The 26,415-nt window shown below is 49.4% G+C and overlaps 9 protein-coding genes across 9 annotated transcripts, besides 25 other annotated features; all 9 read right to left on the bottom strand.

Annotated features, from left to right (window-relative positions):
• Positions 1 to 22,910: part of a sequence feature (heterozygous, Esmeraldo-like haplotype) that runs on past the window's edge.
• On the bottom strand, positions 511 to 3,666 carry Tc00.1047053509157.120 (hypothetical protein, conserved; the record flags this gene model as incomplete). The annotated part of the gene is made up of 1 exon (XM_812543.1): positions 511 to 3,666. The coding sequence occupies one exon, from the start codon at positions 3,664 to 3,666 to the stop codon at positions 511 to 513; it is 3,156 nt and encodes a 1,051-aa protein (XP_817636.1).
• Positions 4,226 to 4,251: a microsatellite.
• Positions 4,756 to 4,789: a microsatellite.
• Positions 4,955 to 4,980: a microsatellite.
• Tc00.1047053509157.110 (hypothetical protein, conserved) lies at positions 5,005 to 6,897 on the bottom strand (the record flags this gene model as incomplete). The annotated part of the gene is made up of 1 exon (XM_812542.1): positions 5,005 to 6,897. One exon carries the CDS (start codon positions 6,895 to 6,897, stop codon positions 5,005 to 5,007), a length of 1,893 nt encoding a protein of 630 aa, XP_817635.1.
• Positions 6,968 to 6,997: a microsatellite.
• Positions 6,998 to 7,063: a microsatellite.
• Positions 7,098 to 7,123: a microsatellite.
• Tc00.1047053509157.100 (uncharacterized protein) lies at positions 7,228 to 8,439 on the bottom strand (the record flags this gene model as incomplete). Its single annotated transcript, XM_812541.1, has 1 exon — positions 7,228 to 8,439. One exon carries the CDS (start codon positions 8,437 to 8,439, stop codon positions 7,228 to 7,230), a length of 1,212 nt encoding a protein of 403 aa, XP_817634.1.
• Positions 8,782 to 8,829: a sequence feature (A-rich).
• Positions 8,966 to 8,996: a microsatellite.
• Positions 9,494 to 11,818, bottom strand: Tc00.1047053509157.90 (hypothetical protein, conserved; the record flags this gene model as incomplete). The annotated part of the gene is made up of 1 exon (XM_812540.1): positions 9,494 to 11,818. One exon carries the CDS (start codon positions 11,816 to 11,818, stop codon positions 9,494 to 9,496), a length of 2,325 nt encoding a protein of 774 aa, XP_817633.1.
• On the bottom strand, positions 12,303 to 13,262 carry Tc00.1047053509157.80 (heat shock protein-like protein, putative; the record flags this gene model as incomplete). Its single annotated transcript, XM_812539.1, has 1 exon — positions 12,303 to 13,262. The coding sequence occupies one exon, from the start codon at positions 13,260 to 13,262 to the stop codon at positions 12,303 to 12,305; it is 960 nt and encodes a 319-aa protein (XP_817632.1).
• Positions 13,418 to 13,451: a sequence feature (AT_rich).
• Positions 13,601 to 13,629: a sequence feature (AT_rich).
• Tc00.1047053509157.70 (hypothetical protein, conserved) lies at positions 14,664 to 15,713 on the bottom strand (the record flags this gene model as incomplete). Its single annotated transcript, XM_812538.1, has 1 exon — positions 14,664 to 15,713. One exon carries the CDS (start codon positions 15,711 to 15,713, stop codon positions 14,664 to 14,666), a length of 1,050 nt encoding a protein of 349 aa, XP_817631.1.
• Positions 15,599 to 15,637: a sequence feature (T-rich).
• Positions 15,647 to 15,702: a microsatellite.
• Positions 15,813 to 15,838: a microsatellite.
• Positions 16,182 to 16,217: a microsatellite.
• Positions 16,245 to 16,281: a microsatellite.
• Positions 16,380 to 16,460: a microsatellite.
• Positions 16,493 to 17,305, bottom strand: Tc00.1047053509157.60 (1-acyl-sn-glycerol-3-phosphate acyltransferase, putative; the record flags this gene model as incomplete). Its single annotated transcript, XM_812537.1, has 1 exon — positions 16,493 to 17,305. The coding sequence occupies one exon, from the start codon at positions 17,303 to 17,305 to the stop codon at positions 16,493 to 16,495; it is 813 nt and encodes a 270-aa protein (XP_817630.1).
• Positions 17,535 to 17,555: a microsatellite.
• Positions 17,705 to 17,730: a microsatellite.
• Positions 17,760 to 17,780: a microsatellite.
• Positions 17,793 to 20,777, bottom strand: Tc00.1047053509157.50 (uncharacterized protein; the record flags this gene model as incomplete). The annotated part of the gene is made up of 1 exon (XM_812536.1): positions 17,793 to 20,777. One exon carries the CDS (start codon positions 20,775 to 20,777, stop codon positions 17,793 to 17,795), a length of 2,985 nt encoding a protein of 994 aa, XP_817629.1.
• Positions 20,933 to 20,962: a microsatellite.
• Positions 20,984 to 21,012: a microsatellite.
• Positions 21,090 to 22,118, bottom strand: Tc00.1047053509157.40 (hypothetical protein, conserved; the record flags this gene model as incomplete). Its single annotated transcript, XM_812535.1, has 1 exon — positions 21,090 to 22,118. One exon carries the CDS (start codon positions 22,116 to 22,118, stop codon positions 21,090 to 21,092), a length of 1,029 nt encoding a protein of 342 aa, XP_817628.1.
• Positions 22,571 to 26,415: a mobile genetic element.
• Positions 22,589 to 22,651: a mobile genetic element.
• Positions 22,911 to 26,415: a sequence feature (areas not merged during assembly with more than two copies in the genome that could not be assigned to a particular haplotype).

The following is a 26,415-nucleotide window of genomic DNA, read 5'->3' as shown; positions in this document are numbered from 1 at the left end:
TCAGACTTATTTGTAAACTTTACGACAACATCATACATGAAACACACAGATCAAGAAAAACCGGTATATCAGAAAGCTTTTGCAATCCAAGAAAAGCAATACATACAAAACACAGTTCTCTTTCGTTTTTTCTCTTTTTTTTCTTTTTTCGATTTTTATCATAATTTCAGATGTAAAACATGATGTGTTTCCGCTTGTCTTAATCATACTAAACATTCTCCTTCCAGTTTCTCAAAATCAATACTTCATCAGGAAATGACACTGGTGGTACTCCAAGAGCCCAACTTTACATAGAAACACAGTGCTACCGCAATGAGTATTAAAAAAAAAAAAAAAAGAACTTCATTGCATAACCATTCTTCACTTCGAAAAATAACGCATTTTATCAATAATTTCTTTCTTCTCGGTTGCATTTCCCTCAGGCAAATTTTGTGCGCTTCCGCTGCCGTTTTTCATTCCTTCGCTCTGACCGCCATTAAACAAGAAACTAACCTCTTCCCGTGACCACAACTACATTTCCTCTGCACCGGAAACCTTCCTCGAGCCGCGGTGTTCCTCTGGGACTGAGGCTGTCTCCGGCGCGTGACCGTCCTCGTCGGTGGCAACAGGTCTCTCGGCCTCAGTCGGATATTCCTCGCCCTCGGGCACTGCACCGGAAACCTTCCTCGAGCCGCGGTGTTCCTCTGGGACTGAGGCTGTCTCCGGCGCGCGACCGTCCTCGTCGGTGGCAACAGGTCTCTCGGCCTCAGTCGGATATTCCTCGCCCTCGGGCACTGCACCGGAAACCTTCCTCGAGCCGCGGTGTTCCTCTGGGACTGAGGCTGTCTCCGGCGCGTGACCGTCCTCGTCGGTGGCAACAGGTCTCTCGGCCTCGGCCTCAGTCGGATATTCCTCGCCCTCGGGCACTGCACCGGAAACCTTCCTCGAGCCGCGGTGTTCCTCTGGGACTGAGGCTGTCTCCGGCGCGCGACCGTCCTCGTCGGCGGCAACAGGTCTCTCGGCCTCGGCCTCAGTCGGATATTCCTCGCCCTCGGGCACTGCACCGGAAACCTTCCTCGAGCCGCGGTGTTCCTCTGGGACTGAGGCTGTCTCCGGCGCGTGACCGTCCTCGTCGGCTGCAACAGGTCTCTCGGCCTCAGTCGGATATTCCTCGCCCTCGGGCACTGCACCGGAAACCTTCCTCGAGCCGCGGTGTTCCTCTGGGACTGAGGCTGTCTCCGGCGCGTGACCGTCCTCGTCGGTGGCAACAGGTCTCTCGGCCTCAGTCGGATATTCCTCGCCCTCGGGCACTGCACCGGAAACCTTCCTCGAGCCGCGGTGTTCCTCTGGGACTGAGGCTGTCTCCGGCGCGTGACCGTCCTCGTCGGCGGCAACAGGTCTCTCGGCCTCGGCCTCAGTCGGATATTCCTCGCCCTCGGGCACTGCACCGGAAACCTTCCTCGAGCCGCGGTGTTCCTCTGGGACTGAGGCTGTCTCCGGCGCGTGACCGTCCTCGTCGGTGGCAACAGGTCTCTCGGCCTCAGTCGGATATTCCTCGCCCTCGGGCACTGCACCGGAAACCTTCCTCGAGCCGCGGTGTTCCTCTGGGACTGAGGCTGTCTCCGGCGCGTGACCGTCCTCGTCGGCTGCAACAGGTCTCTCGGCCTCAGTCGGATATTCCTCGCCCTCGGGCACTGCACCGGAAACCTTCCTCGAGCCGCGGTGTTCCTCTGGGACTGAGGCTGTCTCCGGCGCGTGACCGTCCTCGTCGGTGGCAACAGGTCTCTCGGCCTCAGTCGGATATTCCTCGCCCTCGGGCACTGCACTGGAAACCTTCCTCGAGCCGCGGTGTTCCTCTGGGACTGAGGCTGTCTCCGGCGCGTGACCGTCCTCGTCGGCTGCAACAGGTCTCTCGGCCTCAGTCGGATATTCCTCGCCCTCGGGCACTGCACTGGAAACCTTCCTCGAGCCGCGGTGTTCCTCTGGGACTGAGGCTGTCTCCGGCGCGTGACCGTCCTCGTCGGCTGCAACAGGTCTCTCGGCCTCAGTCGGATATTCCTCGCCCTCGGGCACTGCACTGGAAACCTTCCTCGAGCCGCGGTGTTCCTCTGGGACTGAGGCTGTCTCCGGCGCGTGACCGTCCTCGTCGGCTGCAACAGGTCTCTCGGCCTCAGTCGGATATTCCTCGCCCTCGGGCACTGCACTGGAAACCTTCCTCGAGCCGCGGTGTTCCTCTGGAACTGAGGCTGTCTCCGGTTCGCGACCGTCCTCGTCGGCGGCAACAGGTCTCTCGGCCTCAGTCGGATATTCCTCGCCCTCGGGCACTGCACCGGAAACCTTCCTCGAGCCGCGGTGTTCCTCTGGGACTGAGGCTGTCTCCGGCGCGTGACCGTCCTCGTCGGTGGCAACAGGTCTCTCGGCCTCAGTCGGATATTCCTCGCCCTCGGGCACTGCACTGGAAACCTTCCTCGAGCCGCGGTGTTCCTCTGGAACTGAGGCTGTCTCCGGTTCGGGCTTAGTAGTTGAAAATTTCTCTTCACGCGAAGACTCTTTTGAAGAAGCATGAGCAGTTGAATAAGTCTCCGGTGAAGTCTTATTCATCTTCCCGTCCGCGCTTTTCTGCTCCAATTCAAGTTCTCGCCAAGCATCATTCATTTCGTCATACAAGGCCTCCTCCAATGGGCCGTGCGGAGCAGAGGCTCTTCTCTCCTCTTCCGCGTCCCAGCGCAGTTTTTCAGCAGCTTCTCGGGTATCGTGTCCCGCAGCCAATGATGTGAGGCTGCGTATCAGGTTAGGACGGCCCCCTGCGTGCCACGCCAACGCGGCGGTGTGCTTCCCGTATGGCCCAAACGTTTTGCGCGACAAGGAAACAATTGACAACCAGAGCTCGTTGTTTTCCAATTCCTCAATTTCATACCGCTCGGCGACCTCTCTTCGGATAACGGAAAACAGACTAACCCCATACATGTCAAAAAGCCAACGCATCATACAGCGCCAATCATCCTGTTCTTCATTTTCAATAGCCTCACGAGATTCTTCACACAATTCATAAAATGTCTTCTCCTTTGGCTCAGACTTGGTCCCATATCGCTCCATCCAAAGGTAGCGGAAGTAGTCCGGTGGTGCCAGACGGAACACGTCACGACGAATACGGAGGCGTTCCTCGTCTTCTTCACGCTCCACACGAGCACGACCATTAGTTTCTTGCTCATTGCACTGGTGAAAGCACAGCAAAAGAAGCCATGAATGGGAACACGCCTCTTCAATAGGAACACGCTGGCGTGCTTCCAGAGAAGAAAGCCAGTGACGCAACTCCTGTTCTTCTTCAGCAAGTCGGTTGTATTTTGTAAATGGGAATCCAGGAAAAAAGCGCCTCCTCGGTGGCATGACAGAACGTGGTGGAATTGGCGGCAGCCACACCGCTTTTTCTTGCTCCATCACCTTCAGTGTATGCTTGTCGTATGTAATCTGGCGGCAGGATTGAGTGTCCCGATTTTTCTTCCGTTCACCAATCATGATGCCGATGACATGACGAAGATCATTCACTGCTGCATCCAGTTCCGCCTCGATGCGCTTCCGCTCGCCTGTTTCCTCTCGGTATACGCGCTTTAGCAGCTCATCAGGCAACGGCTCACGTGTGATCAATGCATGATAATACTCCGCAAACGTCCGCGACACCAAAGCCATTGGACCGCCCCAAACAATATAAATATGCTCCCACACAAGCTGGATGAGGCACGGTAAAAAAAAGAAAAACAAAAAGTAATTTTCTTGAATACTCTCTCTCTGCCCTTATCTGCCTGCTTCCTATTTTATTTTTGTTGTTGTTGTTGTTGTGTATATTCAATGAACTTCCCTCTGTGTGTTTTGTTGCTCTTCTCTACAACTTTTTTGGCGTACCGCGTTTTTTCTCACGTTTCTCCCACGTTTTTCAATTTTTAAAAAAAGAAAAAAAAGAGAAGTACCGGGCGCTGCAAATCATCACGCATGAGAGCAAAGCCGCGCCGCCATAATGTTCAGCCGTCGAGTAAAAAGCACACAAACACAAGTCAAACGCAACCAAAAAAAAAAAAAAAAACCGGATTATTGCCAGGCAGAGGCAAAGCGAGCCATACACGCCGGCAAGTACACTAGAAATACGAGGGAAATAGGGGGTGGGAAGGCATGCATCTAAGCATACATGCATATATGTCCCTGCAGATGCGTGGAAATCGAGTAAATAAATGTAAAATAAAAGACGACCAATAAAAATAAAAAAAAAAAAAAAAAAAATCAAATGACAGATATGTCCACAAGCCGCCATGCAACACTAACAAAAGCTGCGGATGACCATACAACAGCAACAACTCACAGACACAAGTACATACATAAGTATATATATATATATAAAGAGAGGGCATGTGTGAAAAAGAGAAACGATCAGCAGAAATCTACGACGATACCAAAAAAACAACAACAAAAAAAAAAAATCTCACAAGTCATGGAATTGGCTCCGGGAAAAAATTTCGTCCCACCCCACCACCCCTCTATACCGCAGCCCAAGAGCGGCAGATATTAAATGTTCAGGGTCTTTCGAAAAAAAAAAAAAAAAAGCGGAGCCGTGCTTATGCGTAGATATAATGATTTCACCAAATACTCTCGGTGAATATACAAATACACCAAGAGAATTTCTTTAAAAAGAAGAAAAAAAAAAAAATCACGTAATCATCGTGACCTTGCACACACACAAAAACACACATATATACAGAAAGCGAAATAAAACAAAGAATCAGAAGGAAAAAAAAAAAAAAAAAAACAGGAAAAATAAAAACACGTAACAACAAAGGCTTAACAAATCAAACAGATGTTCGGCCTCTAGTTTTTCATGCATACGCACCACCTTATTTGTATTCAACCTGTTTTATTTTCATACATATGTGTGTGTGTCCCTTCCGCATCCAAAATAATATCCGCCGTGCAAGATACACGCACACACATGTATGTATGTATGTATATATATATACGTTTATATTTATACGTGCCGAGTCATTGCATTTCGGTTGTTGTTGCTGTTGTTGTCTTCTTTGGCATGCGTGGTTTTGTTTCCTCTTCCGTCTTTGGTCTGTCGACGCCGCATGTGACCGCGAACCGTCCCCCCCGCCCTGCACGGCATGAGGACCGCTGCGCAGAGCGCATGGCAAAGTGCAGATTCGATAGTCGAAAGTCCGGGGGATCTAACGCGAGCTGCTCCACATCCCACCCAGCACGCCGCAGCGCCTCACGGAACTCGGCGCCGTGACGCAGCCACACCGACTGTTCCTCGTTGCACGAGCGGAGAAATCGCGTTATTTCCCCCACCGTTTCCGCATGATACAACAGTGCGGTGTAGGCTAATAAATAGGCTGTCAAAAGATGTAATGAGTCACACTCTTGATGAACCAACAGCACAAGCCGCTGACGGATACTTTTGCAAATGAACGTGCCCTTCGCTGCAGCGCCTAATGAAAGCTTTGAGAAAAACAAATTCCATGACTCCGGCAGCTCCCAACGTCGCCAGCACTCCTTCAGCGAGAGTGGAGCGGCCGGTTCCCACAAGGCTAACAAAAACATTTCCGCTGAGCAAGCGTACAACACGTCCTGTTCAAGCGTGGCAAAAGAAATGCGAAGTTTACTAACGGGGGGACTTACGTACAAAAGACGCGTGCGATCATTGGGATCACGTGCCTTTTCATCCAGCATACGGAGCCCTATACGGTCGCTGACCTCTTGTGGGGTGGGTATGTGGCGCCGATGTATCCCCCCACGTCCCACGTAGTCGCGCAACACGACAGAGAGCGTAGTGACATTTAAAATCCGAAACGCAATTTTACTCATTGACTGGTACGATAAAACAAGATTCAATGCACAACAAAACAATACGGTGGCAAGCTGTGCCACAAGAGACGTCACAACGGATGTGTACATAATGCCAAATGCCGTAAAAATTGTGTAAATCACCATTCCAAATGAGTTTAACTTTTTCGTGAGCTCCGCGAGATTGTTGCTCACCGCAAAGTGCTGCAAGGCAGCAGCACGTGACACCAAAAATATAAGAGAAGCAGATTGCCGTGCACATGAGGTCATGATGGCACCTAAAAGGAGATGCTGGGGCAGCAGCGAAGGAACAAGCATCTCTGCGACCACGGAGAGGTTCTGTAGGCCAACACTCACGAAAAACCAAAATTTGGGTCGGTTTTCGTAAGAAACAATACGATTTGCCAAATACGCCGCGGCAAGTGCCGGGAGAAGATCTTTCATCATCCACAACTGGGGAGAAGAGCCGAGAAAAAACCCGTTTAGGATAGACTGAAAGCCGATAGAGGAGGCAAAACTAGAGACAGAAGAACTACACAACGAAAGAAGAAAATAACGACGAAAGCCAACCTCGCATGATTCCGGATATCCCCGAGGCATTCCAAACAGAAACAGACGCTGAAAGGGTGTTCCCTCGCGATGAGAAAGAAGAAAAAAGGCTCCAGGCTTCTTAGAAGACTCCTCCCATGTATACATGTTCTTGCACTGCGAAAACCCCATTTCCTTCATATGCGGCGTGTCGTTCTTCGCACGGTCGGTGTTTGGTGATGGAGAAGGAGGAATGACGGAGGCAGCGGAAGAAATTGAAGCAGCGCCGGATGCATTGGCTCCAATATTATCATCACCCGCACTATAATGCTTGCACCTCCCTTGATTCGTCTTCAATACCGTGACTGTGGGAGCCGAAGAGATACATCTCCGCTGACACATACCGCTGCACTCTATCCTGATGTAAATAAAACCGCCGGTCGTACATCCACGAAGTATGCCCTGATGAAAGTATCGCAGCATTGGACTTCCCTTCCTACAAAATGTAACGCATCGACGTGCTACGTATCTACAAGAAATAACCAATGATGTCATCATATATATATGTATATATATGAAGCCCTGTAATATGTAAAAAAAAAAGAAAAAAAAAAGTAGAAATAAAAGGAAATGAATAAATAAACAAATAAATAAATAATAAAACAAAACAGATAATTTAAAAAAGGTGTCAAATCAACCAAAAATAAATATAAAAGGAAATATATATATTGCCAAAAAGCAAATTGAGTAAAAGCAGGTATATATATATATATATATATATATACGCGTAAAGGTACGATAAATAATCCGCAAGAAATGTACAAACATGATGCATCCACAATATTCATTTAAAAAAAAAAAAATTGGAGAAGAAAAGGGCAGGCAAAATTACTCCTCAGACAACACAGAAACGCTAATAACTCGACGTTCAAGAAGCTGCTGACGCGCTCGCTCATTCTCTTCAGAAAGAGAAGACTCCTCTAAAGACCTCATGTCTTGAAGTCGCTGCAATAGGGAACGCATTTCGGCAACAATTTGATCTCGTACTTTAATTTCATGTGCCTGCTTCTCCACGAGAACATTCAGCGTCTCGTTCTCCAGACGCAATTCAGAAGACGCCTTTTGAGATTTAAGAACCTCCTGCAAGTGCTCTGTCAACGTCTTCACCTGCTCGCTCATGCGGGCACAATCCTGTAACGCGGCAGCGCGACTCTCATTCGCCAGCTCCAACATATCACGTGCTTCCTTCAACTCACACTGGGTACATGCAACAGTGCGTTGCAGCAACGCCACTTCTCTTTCATATGAGTCCTGTTGAGGGTAAGTGCTCACCAAGCAGTTTTCCTCTCGTACAGGATGTGTGTTGAAAGTTGCATCAACTCCTCCTCCTCCTTCCCCCGTGGCTAAGGCTTCTCCGTGATTAGAGAGAAAAAAATTGTTTGGCTTATCGGCAAAGTCGCCCTCTCTTTGTTTGGTGCGAAGCCAAAGTAAGTATTTTCCCACGAAATCCTCTCGCTCCAGCTGCCTTTTCACGGCTCCTGCGCAATCCATCGGCAATGCATCTTTTAACTCGCTCGCAAGTAAAAGATTCATGCGCTCTCCGAGAGCACGAGGACAGGAAGAGGCACGCCAGCTCTTCTCAGCCTTTTTCTCCCCTGTAATCCCGTGGGGAAATGAGCCTGTACACCTTTCCCCCCCACCGCAACACACCCTGACAGAGTTCCTTGTGTGAGTTGCGGCCCTCCTCAATTCTTCATTCTCGACCAGGAGCGCCCAGAATTGTTCCTCCACAAGTTTAAGTTTTTCATTCTCCGCCCTCAGGCCTCGCAGCTCCTCCTCCAACTCGAGCACCCGAGAGCCGTGCGACGCATGTGTCAGGCCTGCAGGGCGTTGACCGCGTTCTGTCGTTAGGTGACACGAGAGCTGCGGCGCTGCGACCTCCCTTCTCCCCCCGTCCGCCGCCTCAGGCACTCTTTCGCCCCCAATGGCGGTCCCCAACGAAACGGCAAAAGAAGAAGAGAACGAAGAAAAAGGACGACACGCACCGTGCGGCGGCGTCACCGAGGATGCTTGCATGCGCCCCCAGCCGCTCTTCTCCATCCAAAACAGGCACCCGACGCCTGACGGATCCCACCCAAAAATAATAATATAAAAGGCGCTCTAAAACTACAAAATTCGCTTTCGTCAATCCCTTCTCTCAACTTGTATGTATGTTGAAGGTTGGCGCAGATGTCATAAATATGCGCAAGAGAAAAAGAAAGAAGTAAAGTAATAAAGAACGGCATCGCAATAAATAAATAAATAAAACACACACACAAAAAAAAAACAGTACACCTCCGCAACACCACAAATTACCAACCCAAATAAAGACAATGGATGGAGAAACAACAAACAGAAGCAAGTCTAGCACACCAATGGCTTCACCTTTTATCCCTGGTGATATTTATTTCTGTTTCTTTTTTTAATTCTTTTTTTTTTTTTCCTTCTCTTCCCTGTGCATATGTGCAACTTCTCTCATTTCCTCCTAGTGAGACTCCCTCTTTTTTTTTTTTTTTGTTTTGGGGGGGGGGGACTCCCACCCTTATCACACTTGCTTTCTCTTGCTCTCCAATTCAATCTGTACATCAAGAAGAAAAAAAAAAAAAAGGAAAAAAAAACGGGAGGGGGATACATGAAATGCGCAGCCGATACGACGCATGCCATGCAACGGACGACCCGAAAATAAATCGTCCGACGGCCACGGGGTCATGTCTCTGCGACGCCACCATTCCCTCATAGTGTGGCGCTGCGGGCAGTGACATGGCAAATTCCACAGTACACCCGCAACAACTTCCGTCACGGGAAATTTAAAAGAAAAAAGGGGTTAAATAAGCTGACAGCACATATAAAACGGCAGCAAAAATATAAGCCGAAAAAGCCAGAGACAAAAATAAAGAAATAACCACCACCCAATGAAGTATTTGCGCATTTCTCTTACCGGGGACAAGTCTCTTGAAGGAACTTATGCGCTTAAAGCTACGGGTGAACAAAAAAGTTGACATGTGGAATAAAGCCAAACGTATCCAAAAATATAAACGTGTGCACATAATCCCCTCCCCTACTTTTACCCTCTGCTCTTCATCACACCGTATTTTCCTTCAGTTCCCTTATGATTTTAGTCAAAGTCGAGCCACGAAGGCTCATTTTTCGGCGATGGAGGGACCACATCAGATTCTACTTTTGCATCCGACTCGCTTTTACCTGTCAATTTATTCTCATCAATCTCTGCATATACATCGTCCTCTTCCTCCTCCTCTTCCGCCTGCAGGCTGGCGGTTTTGCCGGTACTGGCGGGTGCTTCCGCCAAAGAATTTTTATGAATGCCAGCGTCCTTGACACCATTATGCCCAGAAACTGGAAGGCCAACTTCATTGGTGGAATTCCCGGTTCCCGTGTGTGGCTCATCACCATTACTGGCGTCGTCGTTATCAAACCACGACGGAACTGTGGACTTTTCATCCTTCTTTTCTGATTTCTCCATTTCTTTTTCCCCCGACGTCGCTGATTCTAATTCGCCTTCATCCTTTACTGTCGATGCCGTATCATTCTTGACATCAGTCAGGCTGGGCTGCGCGAGTTTCTCACTTAAGGCATGCAAATCCTCAGAGACAGATGTGTGATCTGGCGCCGGTCCCGCTGCACCAGGCGTGGATGTTACAGAACTGCGTTGCTCCGTTGCCGGTGTTTCAACGCTCAGTCGTGTCTCTCCTACACGACGCTTAAGTTCCTCTAAGGCTTTATCAACAGAACTTTGCGTGTGTTCACACGATGTATTGGAACTCAGCAGCCCGGTACCTTCTGACATTCTCGAGGGTTCTTCGATCAAAGTCGACTCCCCCTGCGCTTCCTTTTCCTGAACAGTCAGTGACTCATTTGCGCTGGCGAAGTGACGCTTCTGCATTGAAGGCTTTTTAGGGTCGTCTGCAGGGCCGACGGCATTTAAATCCGAGTCGGCACTCACTTCAGCTTCCCCATGTGCTTTTTGCTCATTGACCTTTGCTGTTAATTCCTCCACCCGCTTTCGCAACCGATTGATGCGCTTCAAAAGGCCTGCTCTCTCATTTTTTGCTTCCCTCTTACTGGCTTCACTAGAGCCGTGAATTGCGTTGGTGGACGACTTTGACCTCATGCGGCGCAGCTGCCCCCGCAGTTGCTGAATGTGCTGTGCCTTCCTTTGGTTCTCTTCAACTAGTTTACGCACATCAGGGTCATTGCTCACTTCCTGTGTCTTCTCCTTGTTATTCGCCCGCTCCAACTGTTCCTCCAACTTTTTCGCACGAAACTCAGCATCTCCATACATCTTCACCGCCTCAAATGCATCACGCCTAGCCCTTTCAAGGGAACGCTGTGTCAGCACGGATTCGGCCTTTATCTCTTCTCTAAGTCGTCTGCACGCCAAATCGGAGGCATGCTGCGCCTCGCTGTTAATAAGAACCTTCTCATTCTGGCGAATCACCAAAGATAGTGCCCGCTTTTCTTGCAAGAGCCTTGCTATATCGGCCTTGCAATCCTCAATAAGAGAATAATAGACGTGTAGTTGTTTGTTTGCGGCAAGCTTCCTCCGAAGCTCGTTGCGCAAAGAGATCAATTTTTCCCGCTCCCCGCGCAACTCTTGGCGATTCTGCTCACGGCGCATTGAAGTTTCGACCGCCATGGTTGATTTTTGGAGCCGCCGGTACTCATGCGTGGACCTTTTGTTGTCAACTTTTTTATTCCTTTGATGTCCGTTGGAATATTTCCCTGCACGCCCATTTTCAAACAGCCTCATGCGAAGTTCGTCATTTTTCGCCAGAAGGTTAGAGAGTTCCTCCGTTGTGTTCACAGTAATTGGTTCACCACCGGAATCAACCCCGTTTATTTCCTTTTGAGTTTTTTGGGGTGACGCATGTGAATTTCCCGCTGGTACTTGGGACTCTCCCCCTTGGGGTGTATACTTTCTCTTTTTCAGGCGCTGGATCATGCTTTCCATCCCTCCCGTGGTGCTCCTGGGGGTGGTGTCGTCCCCGTATATGGTTGATAGAGTCGAGATCGATTTAAAGACTTCTTTGCCGCGGCTCTTTTTCCTTTTTGAAGTTTTACGTGCATTCCCACTGCTGCCCGTAACCTTCTTTTTGTTGTTCACTCGGCTACCCCTGGAGTTCACTACGTGCTCGTCGCTTGTCTTCCTGTCCTGACTGACAGGCGCGGCTTCAGCGTTGGCATTTCCTTCCTCCCTGTTGGTGCTGTCGCCACGGAGACTTCCACCCTTGCGCCTGCCACTACTTTTCTCGCTTCCGCTCTTCGAAGTAGTAGACGTGAGGGTGGACGCCTTGGATGACAAACTTTCAAAGCTCTCCCCGTATGTTTCGGATGCATCATCCCTCCCCTCTTTCTTCACGTCCTCGTTTAAGATCTCCTGATTGTCACTGCTGGCAGAACAATCGGACAGCTCAGAAAGCATCGTCCTCGTCCCTTTCCGAGCGGTTTACAGCAAAACTCCTGCAGTCTGCTACAAATGGCGCACACACACTCCCTCTTTGCAACACCACCAAAACAAGACAAGGCAAAAGAAAAATACGGAGAGGGAAGAAAACTCATAGAGCACACGCCGCCTCCAAAAGGTTGCACCACAAGAAGACAAAAAAAAAAGGGCTGAGCATATCAAAAACAATAAAGAGGCACAAACACGCACACAGACAAAGAAAAGAGACATCCACATCCTCGGCAATGATGCCATTGCAATTTTTTGCTCTCTACATCATAGAAAAAGAAGTACATGCACACAATGCGTAAATCGCCAGCCCCAACAACGTGACGCAGAAGTAAATCCGTGTAAAAACTCAAATGGGCTTCACTCGTCATTCATATTTCTTTGTATTCCCCCCGCCTTCTCTCTTCCTTTTTTCCCCCCTGTTTGTTTCCCAATCAAAAAAAAAAAAAAAGACTCATTTCACATCCAGAATGCGTCGCAATTCCGACTTCTGCTCTAGTGTTAGGAAACCGGGAAACTTTGTGTCACACTCCACGATGAGATCACCACGGGGGTTGGAAAGATCCTCATTGCGCGGTAGTCCCTGGCCCGCAACCCGACGGCGGTACTTGGGATGCACAATCTCATCAATAAGAACCGTGATGTCGACCCCTTCCATTGTCTTTACAGTAAGCGTGACACCACAAAGTGCCTCACGAAGTGTGATTGGCATCACAACAACAAGATCATCTTCCTCGCGCCGAAAACGGTCATGAGGCAGCAGCTCCAGCACCACCACAACATCCCCACGCGCAAATCCTTCCTTCCAGTTGCCCTTTCCGTCTACAACAAACCTGTCACCGGCGTGGGCACCCTTGGGCACACGAAGATCAAAACTCTCCTCCGTGATGATCTCTTGCCCCTGACGCAAGTGGTGGGACTGCCACGTGGCGCGACGCATCGCACCATAGAACACGTCCTCTAGCGACACGGACAATGAGACCTCAATGGGTGGGACTTTTACAAGAGTTTTGGGAATAACGGCACTGGTACTGAAGAAATTGTGTTGGTTGTTGCGTAGCCCACTGATCTCTCCAATAACCTGAAACGGATTATCCACTCCAAAAAAAGAACGAAACACTTCATATGGATCAATAGCATCGAGGTCAATACCTCCAGGAACCCCTTGATTTCCTGTCCCACCGTGTCGAACGCCCTCTTCACCGTACATGTCGTAGATGCCCCGTGCCTTGGGATTTGATAGCACCACGTATGCCTGCGACACGTGTTTGAACTGCTTCTCAAGGGCCTTTGGGTCAGGATGGTTAGGGTTGCACTGTGGGTTGAACGCCATGGATTGGCGGCGATACGCCTTTGCGATGGCATCATCCTCCGCCTCATGGTGGATGCCCAGCACATCGTACAGATTCGACATGATTTCCTTTTGTCGCGTTTCTCTTTATTCTTCTTTTTTTTTTTCCTCCTTCCTTCTCTCCGTGTTTGCTTGCAAGATACGCCCCTCTCCCCCGTGTTCTACTTTCCCGGCCTCAGGAATGGACACCGTCCAGAGCTCTTCCCAATGCCACACGCAAAAATAATAATAATAATAAATAAATAAATAAAAGATACGAACAAACAAGAAAGAACGCAAAGAAGGAGAAGCGGAAGCCGCAAGCGGGGAGCGTGGCAGCCCCCATCCTTCGCAGAAATTTAGTTTTACCACCCCATCCCGGCCAACATACATCCAACCGCCAAGTGAGAACAAAAAGTAACAAAAATAAAAATAAAATAAAATAAAAAAACAAGTGGATGAAAATGCGTGTTGCTCCTCCCCACACCTTTTCATTGAGCAAATTATGTTCCCAAATTCCCTTTCCTTCTTTCTCTCTCTCTCTCCCAGTACACACACCCATTTTTGTTTCCTTTCGCTCGTGTGCCTCAATGAAGTACAATCGTCACGTCCAAACGTCATTCTCGGCTGTGAGTGACGCATCTTCTTGTCACCACCGTGTCGGGAGAGTTAAAACCATCCTCTCGCCGCTCAAATCGTGTTGGCAATATGGTGCGTTCCGAATTCCAAACATTGTGCTGCCACGCAACTGGTCGTGAAGAAGGAGTGAAAGCCTGCACACCCCGTGAAAACACTGTCAGTTGAACATGCTTCCCCGTCTTCTGAATGTCATCCGCAGAAAATGCCCGGATTGGGCCGAAACTCAAAAACCCCGGCGTTTTCTTCCGTAAATTCCTCGAAGCCGATGGCATTGGGCGAAGTGCCTCTGGTGTTTGGTAAAGACTGTTCGGGGACGTCAATCTCGAGCAAAATCTCGAGCAAATTTGCGACCTCTTAGCCGCCCGCTAACGAGGTAGTGGATTTCCTGCGACGTCGACACAACTCATTTTACCTGAAGAGAAGGTTAAACACAGCGAATCACGGTCTCTCGCATATTTCGCACCATTCAACGGAACTTTCAGTAAACAAGCGGCGCAACTCCGTCCATTCTCTAAACGCGGTGAAACCATCCTGCGACTGGCGTCCGCATCAAACACGAGACATTTCGCTTTCGGCGTGCGGAGTCTTTTGCGGTCAGGCAGATGGCGCCGAGTCTCCGGCTCAGGTGATCGCTCGGTTGAAAGTCCACCCGAGCCAAAGCAGCAAAAAGGAACTTGCGAGATCACATCCCGGCCCTGCGCGGCCGCGGAGAAAGGCCGCATGAATCATCTCCTGCTGCGTGATCCTCTCAAGTTCCTCTCGGCGCGCGTTTAGCAACTCGGCCTCTCGAGAATTTACCGAAAACGCCACGAGTAAATTCCGCATGGCGCAGAGGTACCGGTCACGTCAGCTGGACGTAAAAAGGGAGGGGGCACGGCGCAAAAATGCCTGAAACTTTTCGCATGGATTTAATACATCTCCATTCTCAGTCAGCTGCTGAATCTCAAGTAAAGCCCTATCAAATGTTTCCACTCCACTGCCAGTTAGACTTTCGGCAAGGGTACAGAAATCCTTTACGTCTTCAAAAAAAGTCACGTAAAAAGCCTCCCCCAGAAGCCGATGCATGGCGGCCTGGATAGCGGAGTCCGTCTCCCGCTGCGCATCCATCAGTACACCAGGCACATTGATCCCATCCAATGTTTTCCGTGTAATGGCATCTGAGACACCATAAAGCGAAGAGAACAACTTTTTCCGCAGAGAAAACAGCTGCGGCAGTGAAGCCACCTTCCATGCCTGCATCTCCGCCGAGGACCAGTGAGGCGCATGCTCCGACACGAGTGATGCTGGGAACTCCTCCTGAACATGCGAGACAGCACAAACTCCATGATGGCTCGTGATTGCATTCTGCGCAGGCAAAGTGATGCGGCAAGAACCCGGTCGTGCCATCAAGTAAGCCTTACTGGACATGTCTCGCGCCTCAGAGAGCTCCTTGCAAAGATCATCCAACAGCCCCCGCACCTCCTGCGGCTTCTCATTTTGAGCAATTAGTTTTTCCACAAGGTATGCAACGCCCGCACCTTCCCTCAAATCAAAAGAAAAAGAATTCTTCACGATTTCTTCCTGACGCAGTGACCGGAAAGTGGGAAATGCAAGGTCCTTCTCCCATCTAACATTGGGAGCCGCATCGTCTTCGTCCTTCTGGACGCTGGCTGGCCAAAGCCTCCGTGCAACCGTCACAACCCCATTAACCTCCTCGTTATCCATCAATGAACCGGCAACGCCACGCACACAACGCAAGAAGCCTTTTGTATACGTATATGCATATGAAATGGGGAAGATATAAAATAAAGAGAGAAAAAAAAAACAGAAAAAAAAATAAAGGCCTCGCAGTTTGTTTGTGTGTGTTTTTTGTTGTTGTTGTTGTTGTCTGTTTGTTTGTTTGTTTTTTAAGCCCATTCTTTGCGTGTAGTTTTATCCTCCCGTTGTTTTTGTTGTTTTCCTTTGGCTCCCTTCCTGCTCTTTACCCCTCTTTGCCGGCGCCCTACCCACAGTGAGAAAAAAAGAAAAAAAAAAAAAAAAAAGGTTCCATCCGCAACGCGACACACGGCACAGCGCCATTTAATAAGAGCATAAATTAACTGAAATAAAATGATAGGACGCATGATGGGACAACTGTTAACAGTATCATGGAAATCGCACGCACTTCTCACAACTCCGTATAAAAGTAAATAGAAATAAAAAGAGTTAAGTAGAATAAGACAAAACTCGAAGACGATGCATCACAACCTTCACGCAAATCAAGTACTGCGGCCATGTGTAGTTTCATTCTCATTCAATTTAATTTGTTTTTCTCTCCTCTTCTTTCATATTATGATTGACGTTCCAAGGTAAACATTCTCCTCAAGTGAGCAGCCTCCTTGTTACTTCTTTTTATTTTTTTTTTATTTTTTTTTTTTTTTTCATTCCTCCTTCCAGTTCTAAACTCCCTTTTATTTATTTTTTTTTTTTTTTTTCTCTTTTCTTTCATTTACTGTCCAAAAGGCGGCATTTGTTTGCATGCGTGTACATGCCGCTGGGCGCCGCAAATTGATGGTAAACAGTCACCCATCGTAAATTTGTAATAAAAGAAAAGAAAAGAAAAAAAAAAAAAAAAAAAAAAAAAAAGAGAGAAAAGAAAAAAGAAGAAAAGAAGAAAAAAATAAACGCACAGAAATTTCAAATTCTCCAAAAATAAACTATTGCGATTTTAATTTCCCCCGTCGGTCTGGGTGACTCTCCCGCAGGTCCGTGATGACTTGCCACACGTGATCCCGCAGCTCCTCCGCCGTCCTAAACGTCGACGCATCGACGGGGTCCCCGCATGAAAAGTATGCGGTGGAAGAATCCATCAACACGGAGCCGAGAGGCCAGCACTTATCCGTTCCGCTAATGGCAATCGGGACAATCGTCGCGCCCTCCTCCACTGCCAGCTTAAAGAAGCCAAGGCGAAATGGCAGCAGCCCCCCTTCGGGATCTTTGCTGCGTAATCCCTCAGGAAACACGGCAATGGGGCGTCCCCGACACAACTTCCGGCGCGCCTCCTCCATCATAACCCCGACAGTCCCTTTAACCGTCTCTAGTCCCTCCCGCTTGTTTTTAAAGCACACCTTCAGATCGTTGGCGTTGCTCAAGCACCAGCCACCAAACGGAACACGAAAGAGTCCACTTTTCGCAATCCACGCAGCGTCAAAAGGGAGAAGCACCCTAACCATCAGAAACGGATCCGCAGCGCTTAAATGGTTCATCATAATCAACACTTTTTTCCCCTTCACATTTGGAAAGGGCTTCAGAATTTGGCTCCTCCAAAAGGGATTCAGGAAGTCGGTGGAAAAAAAGTTTGCGAAACGAAAAATAAAACCACAGCAATCCTGCCTCTTCTCGCGGCCCATAAACGGGTACGTAAAGAAAATAATTATTAACTGCAAGATCCATGCTATGATCCAATGTACAGCCAGTAAAAGGATGACGTAGGCCGTCACAATGGAACGGATTACTGTATGATAACTCATAATGCACACCCCTTGCCTCTACCTACACGCTTATTACCCTTCTATTCTTATTGGCTCGCTTTACTTAACCCTGCGCTAGGTTCCGTCGCCTATTCTCCTCACTATTAAGATGGTGATGATGATGAAGACGATAATAATAGTAAATTTCTGATTAGGCGTGTAGTACCCCACACCTTCCTTCCTTCCTTGCGCTGTCCCGCACTGAGCATGTGACGGGAACGCAAAATCCAAAAAAAAAAAAAAAAAAAAATGAAACGCCGCATGTTCAAAAATACCGCACGGGCAGGCAGAGCGCGGAGGCCGTGTAAGCTTTATACCCCCCACACACAGCAATTCATAATTATGCGAACAGCAAAAACATCGCGCCTCACTACGAAAAAAAAAATAGCAGGATCTTGTAAAAAAAAAAAAAAAAAAGGAAAAAATGAGCAATTGTGTGAAACAAAAGAATCAAATATATATATATATATATATAAACAGTGCAGAGTCAATGGAGCAAAATTTCTTCAAAGAATTTCGTACCCACCGCCTCCTGGACGAACCGTGCGGTACGCAAGATGTGTCGGGACACTTCCAAAGAGCCGCTCATTATCGCCCATGCATTGGCTGCCCGCCACGCCGCGCAGACCAATGTGGTTAACGCCGGACCAAGAGGCGGATCTTTGTTATCAAATATGGCCAAAGTCTCAAATATCTCGATTGCTGTTGTAGATAAATCCGTCGCCAACTCGGATTTTGTTGACACAACGTGACAGCTGGCCTCTATCCACCTCTGCAATTGATGCGTCGCCTCCAGTGAAAGGGCAAGACACGACTCAACAAACGCAGGATCCTTTCCATAATGCTCTGTCTGACAAAAGGGAAACGAGAGAAACCTGCCTTGCAACGCACGTGTCATAAGTCGCAGGGCAGACAAGCTGATATGCACGCACGGAATGGAGCACGGCATCCAGTCAAAACCAGCACTCCAATTCAAAAGGCGACGCACTGCGTAAAGATGCTCACCCTTCGCAGGGGCCGCAACACCCAGCTCCAAAAGATGCACGGCCACACCTGCGATATCAGACTCTTCTTGGCTCCTTTTCCTCGCTTCATCCTTGCCACTGCAGCTCGAACGGTAAGTCTCCAGCCCCTCCAACGCAAATTCTAGTGCTGCCTCCCCAATAACAATCATACCACTACGAAGTGCCATGCCGGACGAAAGAGCCAAAAGGTGAAAACGCTGAATTAGATCCGTCACTGCCGGGATGGTGACTATAGAAAACATAAATAGAGCCCTTGTCTCGTCATGGTTTTTTCCCTCGGCGCATCCGGCAGCAAAGCGACCCGCCAACCCCAGTGCCCGATTGACGGAAATAATTTTAATGGAATCAAAGCGGGAGAGATGGTGGCGTGCATCACACATAAGTTGGAGAGCGTCCTCCAGAGATCCTACTCTCTTCAACAGCAAAAGGAAGACCTTCTCCACCACCTTCGTCCCCTCCTGCAGCTCGTCAAAGGAGACCACGTTAATAAGATCGTCGTGAAATATCTTACACAAACAAAACACGGTCTTCATGGCAAAGGGAGAAAATGAACTGCCGGCGCCCAATGCCCCTGAAACGAATTGGCGAAGAAACACAAACATCAACCGACGTCGATCTCCCGAAGCCAACTGTTGCAAGAGGGTTACCACATGTTCGGATTCCAGGAGGAGCAAAGGGTTCACAACTGAGAAAAGAGCGGATAGCATGCCAAACAAACTGGCTTTAATAGCCTCCAACGATTTCTCATTCTCCAACATTTTAACATCGCCAATAATGTCCCGAACAAGACCAAGAAAAACATTGACCTGTTTGAACCCCACATGATTCGCACAAAATTGCATCATCGCACCGCATACGCCTATTAACTCACCCACTAACCCTTGTTTCGGAGCGGGTGGCGCCACGCCTTCTGTGTCCACGCTAGACCGTCTGCACCTTTCCTCCTCGACATAGTCCCATGCAGCCTTCAAAAAAGCAAGACGTTGCGCTCTCGCTAACGGGACTTCCGACAAATCCGCCAAAGACAAACACAACGCCTCCATAAGTTTCAGTCGCGAAACCAATCGTGACGGAAACGAGCGAAAAGTAATAGAAAGAAGCTCCTCTACACTGTAGCACGAGAGCAACACCGCCGCTGGGAAGGCACGCCAGACGCACAGCAACAGACATGCCGGCGAGTTCAAATTTTCTACAATGATGGAAACAACATTCCTCAATAACGGTTGATAATTCGGCCAATTGGCATCGCCGTAAAGTAAAATGGTGTCCATTTGCCACTGCAGTGCGGGAATAAATAAGTCCAAGTAATCCATTCTCTCCATATTGTGCTTGTTCTGAAGTTTCTCTAAAAGCGCAGGGTCAAGATGTTCAAGTGCCTCAAGGGTGTCTATGACTGCTTGATCCAGCCCCGATTTCGTCGCCCAACCGGGCCTTACAAGGGCAACCATCGCCCGAGTACATAAGTACCAGCGAAGGTGGGCCGCAACAAGCGGATCCGCAATGCCGCGAATCTGCATCGCAAGACGACGTATGACTTCCTCTGATACAACACGCGCTTTCTTTGCCATGAAACGAAAGCAGTTAAGAAGTGAAAGCTCAATACATACCCGTGGAATAAGTTCGCAAATCGAACTAATCTTTAGAAACCAATTGTAGCACGCCTCCACTGACTCGGATGGGATCAAGTCATCCGCTGCATCAATACCCTTCTGTAGCAAGACAGAGACCAAATAACTCTTCTCTGCAGCAGTGCCCTGAATCCGCTGTGTGACAAGATTGCCAAACGTGTCCAACACCTGTGCTACCAAGACGTAAACGGATGGGTAGCAACTTGGCATCGCAACCTTTGAGAGGAGTTTTGCCACTCTAATCGCAATACGCAGACTCTCAACCTTCTCTCCACTCGACCATGCGCTCTTTAACTTCTGATGGAATTTCTCCACAAAAAAAAAAAGTTGCAGCTGTGGCCCATATTGCGTAGCATCAATCAAAGAATTTGCTTCACCTCCCTCTTTCTCGTGGGTCTGGTAGAGACAATAAGCAGGATGTGATTGGGTACATTCTAATTTATCAGCCTGCATATCTGCCTTCAACTCATCCGAAAATACCGCCTCATCCTCCTCGACCTCGTCGGAAATGATAAGGGAGTGAATAGGAAGCTCTATAGAGTAAGTAGCAAGCACCTCTTTGAGTACCGCGTCACTCTGAAGTACCTGTCGACGTGTAATTTTGTTGGAAATGTACTTTTCACTGAACATACTAGTCGCCACTTTTTCGGTATTTTCAGGGATATCGGCATCTTGAAATGGTTGTATCTGCCGCTTCTGGTACTTTGCCGTAAGCCCTTGAAGTGTCACCACATCATTAAGCGGATGCACAGTCGTAAAATGACGTTCCGTATGGGTAATGGTCCCACCCCCGCGGCTTTCGTCAAGTGCGTCTTCCATTCGTATATCTTTTAGTGCCCCGCTTAGAGCAGGAACCGCCAACACAGGACTGAAATGCGTCGGGGTAAAAGAATCACCATTCAAAAAAAGCAAAAAAAAAAAAAAGTTTGAAAAAAGATCTATAAAAAGATCCCACTGTACCTTTGTAAATTCCAAAAAAAAAAGATAAATAAATAAATAAATAACACCCACACACAAATACAACAATAAATAAATATATATATATATATATATAAGAAAAAAAAAAAAAAAATTGTCGCGTCAAAAATTTTAATTTGTATAAAGTAAAAATGACATGGTATACTTTATGGTTTAATAATTTTCACATATGGCAACACTGTCCTCCTCCTGTTCTTCTTCGTCATCTTCAACGACATCCGGGTTTGCTAGGAGCTCTCGTATACTCAGCCCGTATCTTCCATTTTTGGCATTTTGAACGGCCAAACGGTACTGCAACAACTCGTCAGGAACCTGACGCCGCAAGGCATTCATGCTGCATTTGGTACTGCAACCCGTACTAGGAGCAGAGAAGTTCTGATGCTCCAATGACAATTGAAAGGGTGATTGCTCCAAACCAGCACAAGATGTCCCTGAAGTTTCTGCACGTGGAAATCGAACTGGGCAACTGGTGGAACGACCTCCCCCAACAGAAATCTTAAGAGCATCACCAACCACACAATTATATATGTTGTAGCTAGAATGCCTCTTGTGAGTTCCATTTAAGCAGGGTTTGCGGACTCGTGCGTCTCTCCAAGATGCTCGCAAGTAGCATCCTTTGGCAGACTGTGAGAAGTAGGCCTGCAAAAAACCCTTGCAAGTATTGGGATTTTGGACTGGTGTTCGAACTATAACATGATCCATCGATGCGCCGTGGTCCACCATCGTGTTATCGGACGCTGTGGAAGAAAAATTTATAAATTGTACAGAACCGCGCCGGTTTCTGCACATGCTTGAGTCCTGTGAACTCACTTTTGGTGTGCCCGATAGACCGAACAGAGCCGTCAGAGGAGGCGAATGAGTTTCTTCAGCGAGCAGCGTCCGCCCTTGTACTCTTTCAGCATTTTCCGCATTGCCTTTTTCGCGTGCCTCCGACTCCAATGCCATCGAACGGTGGGCCGTCAGAAAAGTGCTGCCACCCTCGGCAACATCGTCGACCTCCTCCGGCGGGTTTTCCACGAAACCCCCGCTATTCAATTCGCCGACGGAGGCGCAGGGAAAGGATGCGCATGCAATTTCCTGCATGGTGTGGCGCTCACTGTCCACAGAGCTACCCACGGGGGTCAAATCCCCTGCGTATCGCCTGCCAACCCTCTCACTATCCGATTCTTCTTCGCAATCCATCCTTGAGCATGCACACCCACTCACTCACTCGCAAACTTTTTTAATGGATACAAGGAACAATACAACGCTATTTTGCTTAAATGATACAAATAAAATGTAATGGCAACGGTTTTCCTCCCTCCCTGTGCGGAGATTTGAAAGGGGAAACCCAGCAAGACTGCCTACCACAAAGTAGGAAAGCTAGCAAAGTGGATAGACAAAGAGAAAAAGCGTAAGAGTTAGAGGAAGAGAAAGAGAAAGAGATGCCAGGCAGTTTAAAACATTCCTCTATAGGCAAAAAAAAATCCTCTGGGCCACTGGCCAAACCCTGAGGTTATCAATCACAGAAAACAAACTAGACGGGAATGAGAAGTAAATGGAATAAGAGTGGGTTCACCACATCCTCAAACTTTACACCAAGTAAGTGTATATATGTATACATCATCCTATAGCCACAATTGTGGCCCGCTCACTCTACTCGGAATGGATATATGTATATATATTACTTAAGAAATGGCAGACTTTGGGGTCCTCCAGACAAAAGACTCCGCCGCTCCCCTTCGCAAGTTCCACCCCTTCGCCACGTCCTGAAGTGTAAAAACACGACCGCGTGACATGCCGTCTGCGGGGTTGCCTTTGTGCAGACCGCACGTAGGCAACGGATGCCTGTACTCCGCGAGAGTCCAAAAATTCATATATCCGTTGCAGCTCCCACGTCATGGCGTGTGATTTTGATCTGCCTTTATTCGCCCCTCCTTGCAGCAAAGTGTTGTCCACCCAATGTCCATAGTGGGTGGCAAAACGGCGGGAAAGGCCGTTAAGGCTAGGCGTACCGCGCGCACCAAGGCCTGCATGATAAGAAACCGCTTCCTCTTCCATTTCCCTCCGGCAATTTTAACGTCGCCGGAGTCTGGAATAAAAACGGCTCCCCATCCATGGAGCGATGCATCCGTGATGATGGCGGCCGATGCCTTTTCTGTGGTATTGATGTTTCGCTTGCAATTATGTTCTCGATCATGTGTCGCAATCTCTCGCCCAAACCAACCGCTGCCGGCAAAACGTTAGCCGGGGATGTCTCCTGCACAATTCCCCGGTTGAGTGCGGATAATCGCCGTCGCACTGCCTTGAAAAAGTAGCAGTCGCATAAACGCGTGCCAAAAATGGCCGCCGCATACAAAAAGCGTGACGTCATAACCTCCATTTCCGCGATGGTTAAAGAATTCAGCGCCGGCATGACGCGTACAGACCGGACAAACGTGTCACTCAGAGATACCGCCTGGTATGTATGATCAAACAGCACTCCCAGGAAGGTGTACTGCGCAGCGCCCGATTCGTGGTCCTTCCCCATCGTGGCGTGAAGGCCGTCCGCATTACGAAGCACTTGGGCCTCCCAGAATGTCACGTCGCTTTTCGACACTGTAATGCGTATATTATCGATCCATACTTCCATACGCACCAATGGAGGTGCAGACCAGAGGGGTGAGCCACCGTCGCCACCCTTGCTATTGCTGAAATGATAATCTGGAGAGTTTCTGGGCTGGCCTTGTATCCCATTGGGAGCCGTGTAAGCTCCACCAGCGTGCCGTCTCCACGCGGCATCGAAAGAGATCCCGAGTCTCCCGCGGTAAGGGGATTTTAAAAAGGATGCCTTTAAGTCCAGGCAGGAAGCGGCCTCAGCCATCACAGGTGGCAGAGAATGGGAAATGTGTAAAAGAGAAGCATTCGCCGCGTAAGGGTCGTCTCTGTTCTTGTCGCCTAACCACGCGATCCAACTTCGTCGTAAACCGGTGGGTTTCTCCACCACAACTGAAAAGGGCATTATCCATCCGCCTGTTGTTCTAGACGAAGCGTCCTCGATTATTCCCGCTTCTTTCATTAATCGCGCGTCAGCGACTGGAATCCTCCGTGAGCCTTCGCGCGCTTTACCGGAGGAAAGGGGACCGCCCGACGAGTCCCCAAACTTGCATGAGTCTCTGCATGGTAGCCGGGTTCAACCGGCTCTGGATCCACTCCAGATTCAATGTGGGCACTTTGACCTGCTGTAGCGGGATGGTTCGTTCATCTTGTGGAGCGAGCAGACGCGTCCTTGTCGCGCGTCTCGTAATGGTAGCAGCATGATACCAAAAAGACATGGAGAAACGTTCCTCCGCTCTCAGCCAGAGTTCCTGACCTTCCGAAGTTCCTCCCTTTACATCAATGCGACCAGCGGCAACACCCGGGTCAGCATTGTGGTGTACCTCCTCAAATATCGAACCGTATTCTGGGGAAGGTCGAACGGGTCGACGTGCTTCGCCAACTGCGAGATCACGTGTGGGCCAAAATCGCATCTCTCCACGATTGGAGCAGCGTACCGCAACGCACCGCGTTTTATGGAATGCGCCGTGGCATTTCAAGGAGCCAGAGATCGCTCCACGTGGGCAGCCGTAAGATTCATGAGCTTCTCGTTGCGCCGAAGCGTCCTGCATAACTGTATAATGTCAAACTCATCCTACCCTCGTATCCTGACAAACCGCGAGGCGCGGTGGGGATCCGCCTCGCCGTCTTCGGCGCCACGGACCTATCCAAAATTATGGTCCCGTCACGCTCCAGTGTGGAATTGTTGGGAGTCAAGGCCGCAATCTCGGGCCAACAGCTCGCCGTTATCCACGCAAGTCGAAAAACAACATGTCTCTTCTAATCGGTCCGGCTGCGGATAAATTCACCCACCGCTTCCTTCGTCAAGGGCCGCGCCTGCTTCGCCTCTTATCGCGCCGCAAGTTTTTGTATCCCCAGAATCGCCATGTCCAGCGGGGTTCGATTCATTTGCAACATGGACCGCAGCATCCTGGCGTGCCGCGGTGGGGTCGATGGCGCCACGCAGACTATTGCCGCCAAAAAGGCCGCACGGCTCTCCGCGTTGATCGGCCGTTCGTGCGTGCGGCAAAAGTTTGTAAATTGCCCCGCTAGGGACATTCTCCGCTCCCACTTTGACGGCGCACACATCTCTCGAGCCGCCTCGTTCGCGCTCCTCATATGGCTGGCCCAAGGCGGGGATGTCGGAGTTTCGTCGTACCACAGCCGAGCGTCGTTGGCGGATAAGCTCCATTGCCTTCTCGTCAAATGATTCGGGCGATTCGAAAGATCGGATGAAGCCTCTGCGGTGCGGTGCGACGCCATAGAGAATTAATTGGAGTTGGTGGAATGGATGGGGCTGCTTTCTTTCGCCCTCGTAAGCAGCCGGCAGCCCCTTCGCCGTTTTTTAATGGCCGACTGCGCTGCGAGTAATTCCTTCCGGCCGCGCTGCGCACTTTGCGTGTAGATGCATCGTGTCCATAAATACGACACAACTGACATCGCAACAATCGTTTTTGTTGGGTTACGCGCCGCTCCACAAGAGGCTCAGCCACCCTCGCGTGTTCGTCAGCCTCGTGAGCGGCCATGTGAAGGCGGTCGCGAAGTGTGGAGGGCGGGATGCTGGGGTCGGTTGTTATCGCGATCAGCATCCGGAGGGTCTGCGGTAGGGCCCTGCCAAAAATCCATGAACTGATCGGTGGGCTCCCGATCTATCGCCAGTGCGCGTCTGCACGACACAAAACCGTCGATGGCCATTTGAACCTGAAAGTCCACTTAGTGCAAATAATAACCGTATGCGCATCGGAGGTCTACGAGGACTCCGGAGATGACGTCATTCCATACACGCGGGGCCCAAGTGTCAACGTCCAATGCAAGGAAATGCAGTACCTGATCCTCTGCACCGGAGCCATCTTCGAAGGGGAAGGTGTGGGAGGGTAAAGGCATTGAGTGAGGGAGATGTGGTCGCCCAAAATTGCCCTGAGACGTTTGGGTGTTGACCCGCCGTCTCTCTCCCGTGAGATTGCGTTGGAAAAACGTGGATGCTGGCACGCCCCCAGCCATCAAACGATGCGGTTGGTGCGGCTGTGGGGTTCATCTGGCGGTCCTCTTCGAGAGGTGGGCGCCTCGCGTTGAAACGGCGTCTCCGCGTCCCGCAAGAAAACCGCCGGACACCGCAATGTGAGATCCGCGTGCCAACAAGTGATTATGCGCCTCTTCCACCTGAGAGTAAAGCTGAGCACTCCGATTCGCAACGTCCGCGACGGCACTGGCGTAGTCGGTGCTCAGTCCCTGCCCTCCAGCAATGATCAGCCCCTGCTGGACCCCCAACTCCCGGGCCGCCCACACACGATGGGCAGCAGCACTCGAACCTCGAAATTAGGTACTTGAGGCGCCCGGCGATTCGCAAAGTGCCCCGCAACGGTCGGCTCCTCCCAGTGCATGGCGATGTTTCCTGAAACCAAGCGTAAGCCTGTCATTGTTGTGG

The sequence above is a fragment of the Trypanosoma cruzi genome, genomic scaffold (assembly GCF_000209065.1).
Source record: "Trypanosoma cruzi strain CL Brener 1047053517159 genomic scaffold, whole genome shotgun sequence".
NCBI classification, from domain to species: domain Eukaryota; phylum Euglenozoa; class Kinetoplastea; order Trypanosomatida; family Trypanosomatidae; genus Trypanosoma; species Trypanosoma cruzi.
The sequence above is the reverse complement of the archived record's forward strand: the minus strand, read 5'-3'. Positions and strand labels throughout refer to the sequence as shown.